This window comes from Otolemur garnettii, unplaced genomic scaffold, assembly GCF_000181295.1.
Source record: "Otolemur garnettii isolate 467f Iridium unplaced genomic scaffold, OtoGar3 scaffold00179, whole genome shotgun sequence".
Lineage (NCBI taxonomy): Eukaryota > Metazoa > Chordata > Mammalia > Primates > Galagidae > Otolemur > Otolemur garnettii.
This window is the reverse complement of record NW_003852574.1, coordinates 2,161,072-2,164,227: the sequence shown is the minus strand read 5'-3', so window position 1 is coordinate 2,164,227 and position 3,156 is coordinate 2,161,072. Positions and strand designations below refer to the sequence as shown.

The 3,156-nt window shown below is 44.2% G+C and overlaps 1 protein-coding gene across 1 annotated transcript in view; it reads left to right on the top strand.

The window, feature by feature from the left end:
* The window catches only part of TRAIP (TRAF interacting protein), a 26,276-nt gene that overhangs the window by 2,566 nt on the left and 20,554 nt on the right, over positions 1-3,156 (top strand). The window contains exons 2-3 of the mRNA XM_003800602.3: positions 1,360-1,417; positions 2,210-2,339. Of these exons, the coding sequence (XP_003800650.1) occupies positions 1,360-1,417; positions 2,210-2,339 (188 nt within the window). The remainder of the gene's footprint in view (positions 1-1,359; positions 1,418-2,209; positions 2,340-3,156) is intronic.

Here is a 3,156-nt window from a genome sequence, read left to right as displayed (position 1 = left end):
CCTACTCCTTTAAGCCACAGGTGCTGTCCATTTACATTCTTTCAGTAGTTATCTTAGAAACTAAAATATATATCCTTAATCATCAAATTCAAAATTAATCAACATCTTTCTCATTTTCCCAGACAACTCAAAGAGCTTAAAATATGAACACTATCTCTTTACTTCTACCTTATTTTTATTGAATACATGGTATTTTAATTCTATTATTTTATGGTAAACATATTTTTTTCTATAAATATATATATTTTTAAATTTAAATAGATTTGGGGGTACAAGTGGTTTTTTGTTAAGTGGATGAATTGCACAGTAGAGAAATCTAGGTTTTTAGTATACCCATCACTATATATATATGCATTATATGCATTTTTTTTACTTTTGAGACTCACTTTTTTTTTGAGTCTCACTGTGTTGCCTTAGGGAGTGCAGCTCACAGAAACCTCAAACTCTTGGGCTGAAGTGATTCTCTTGCCTCAGCCTCCCAAGTAGCTGGGACTATGGGTACCCACCATAACACCTGGCTATTTTTTCTTGTGGTTGTCATTGTTGCTTAGCTGGCTGAGACTGGGTTTGAACCCTCCAGCCTCTGTGTATGTGGCTGACGCTGTAACCACTGTGCTACGGGCACCGAACCTGTATGTATATTTTTTTCAGACAGAGTCTCACTTTGTCGCCCTTGGTAGACTGCCATGGCATCATATGTCACAGCAACCTCCAACACTTGGGCTCAAGCGATTCTTTTGCCTCAGCCTCACAAGTAGCTGGGATTACAGGCACCTGTCACAATGCCTGGCTATTTTTTTAGAGATGAGATCTCGTTCTTGCTCAGGCTGGTCTTGAACCTGTGAGCTCAGGGCAATCCACCCTCCTCAGCCTCCCAGAGTGCTAGGATTATAGGCATGAGCTACCGCACCTGGGCTCCCATCACTATATTTTTAAATAAATTTTTTGTTTAGGGTGGTACCTGTGGCTCAGTGGGTAAGGCACCTACCCCGTATACTGAGGGTGGCAGTTTTGAACCCAGCCCAGGGAAAACTGCAACAAAAAATAGCCAGTGTTGGGGTGGGCACCTGTAGTTCCAGCTACTCGGGAGGCTGAGGCAAGAGAATCGCCTAAGCCTAGGAGTTGGAGGTTGCTGTGAGCTGTGACACCACAGCACTCTACCAAGGGTGATAAAGTGAGACTCTGTCGCTAAAAAATAAATAAATAAGTAAATAAAAATAATATAATAGTATAATAGTATAGGTAGCCACTGGGTTGAGGAGGAGCATGATAAACCCTGTTGTGGTCAGAGTGGCTACCTGACCTATGTCCCTACCCAAGCCAGGACTTATCAGTCCATTGTTCTGCTTTTCATTCCAGTCTAATTCAGTGGTTTGAGACAGCACCAAGACGGACCTGCCCACAGTGCCGAATCCAGGTGAGGGTGCTAGGGTGGGACTACCTAAGCTGAAGACATCTTTTCCTTACCAGGGAACAGGAACATGAAATGATTTCTGAAACTGAGAAATATTTTACCTATTTGGACTCTCCTGGTTTGAGGCCAATTGGACCTCAACTTGTGCCCTTGTGCTACTTGGGAGGCCTACTTGTACCCACAGGGAGCTAGAAGATGGAATTGTTGCCTAGGCCAGTTTTCACTTGGGTGGATTTGGCCTCCTCTGCTGCCTTTTCCTCAGTGGCCCAGCACCTAGAGTTGGGGTGTTTTTTGAACACTCACCACATGGGTCTGTAGTAACTTGACTTTAGCAACCACCAAACCAGAAGCCCCGGCTTAGGGTGCCTCCAGAGGTGAAAAGGTCTTCTGACTCTAGAGGATATGCTTTTAAAGATTAGGCCTTAGAGGCCAGGCACAGTGGCTCACACCTGTAATCCTAGCATTCTGGGAGGCCAAAACGGGTGGATTGCCTGAGTTCACAGGTCCAAGACCAGCCTGAGCCAGAGTGAGACCTCTAAAAATAGCCAAGTGTTATGGCAGGCACCTGTAGTCTCACTACTTGGGAGGCTGAGGCCGGAGAATCACTTGAGTCCCAGAGTTTGAGGTTGCTGTAAGCCACAGTACTCTACTGAGGGCAACAAAGTAAGACCCTATCTCAGAAAAAAAAAAAAAAAGATTAGGTCTGAGAACAGGCCTGGCATCTGTGTTAGGCAAGCAGTCAGACTTACCTACATCCCTCTCCACAGTCATACTTTATCTTGTTTTCCAATTCAGGTTGGCAAAAGAACCATTATCAATAAGCTCTTCTTTGACCTTGCCCAGGAGGAGGAAAGTGTCTTGGATGCAGAATTCTTAAAGGTACTCAGAAATGATCTGATTCTACTTAACTCCAAGTCTTCTAGGAGTTTACTTTCTACTCCGACACAAGGAGGGTACTTAAGAGTATTAAGGTGGCATTGTAGAGGGAAGACTTGGTAGAGATTTCATGGCAGGCAGCAAGGAGAGCAGAGGACAAGTGATGAGACACAGTCATCAGAGAAATACACTGTAAGGCAGTGGTTCTCAACCCAGGTTGCAGTGTCCTGCCGCGACCCATAGGAATTGTATTAAAGCGCTGCAGCATTAGGAAGGTTGAGAACCACTGCTGTAAGGGAAAAAGGAGGCTGCTTGACTGTGAACTCTTCCCTTGGGATTTCAGGGCATTTCCCACCAAAGGGTGGAGTGCCCCTCCTGAGCTCCCCTCACCTTTTGAAAGTCTACTTTATTGCTGGGACAGTTAGTAACAGATTAGAAAATTCTCCCTCTCTGTACTGTTGGACCCACTGTTACTTAGCCTGGTTATGCCTCAAAATTGCCTGAGGAGCTTGGTATAAAGTCAGATGCTTGAACCTTCTCCAAACCAAAAATAGAGGGCAGAGGCTCTGGAATAAAGATTTTCAGTTGAGATGGAAACCCACCTTGCAGGGGAGAATAGGTAGATTTCTCCTATATTTCTTTTCTTTCCCCTCCATATCTAAAATTTAGCTTTCTTTGTGCATGAAAGGGCTGGATTGGTAGAAGGCTTTTGAGGAAGTTTGTTTGGGATTCATTGATGATTCCTGGACCCTGAGAGTTAATTTGCTGGGCATCTGTCAGATCAGAGTTCTTTCAGCCCTGGTCCCAGAGTGTCATGATGTCCTTGGAACCTCTATTCTTCAAGAATAAGGAGTTTTTTTTTTTTT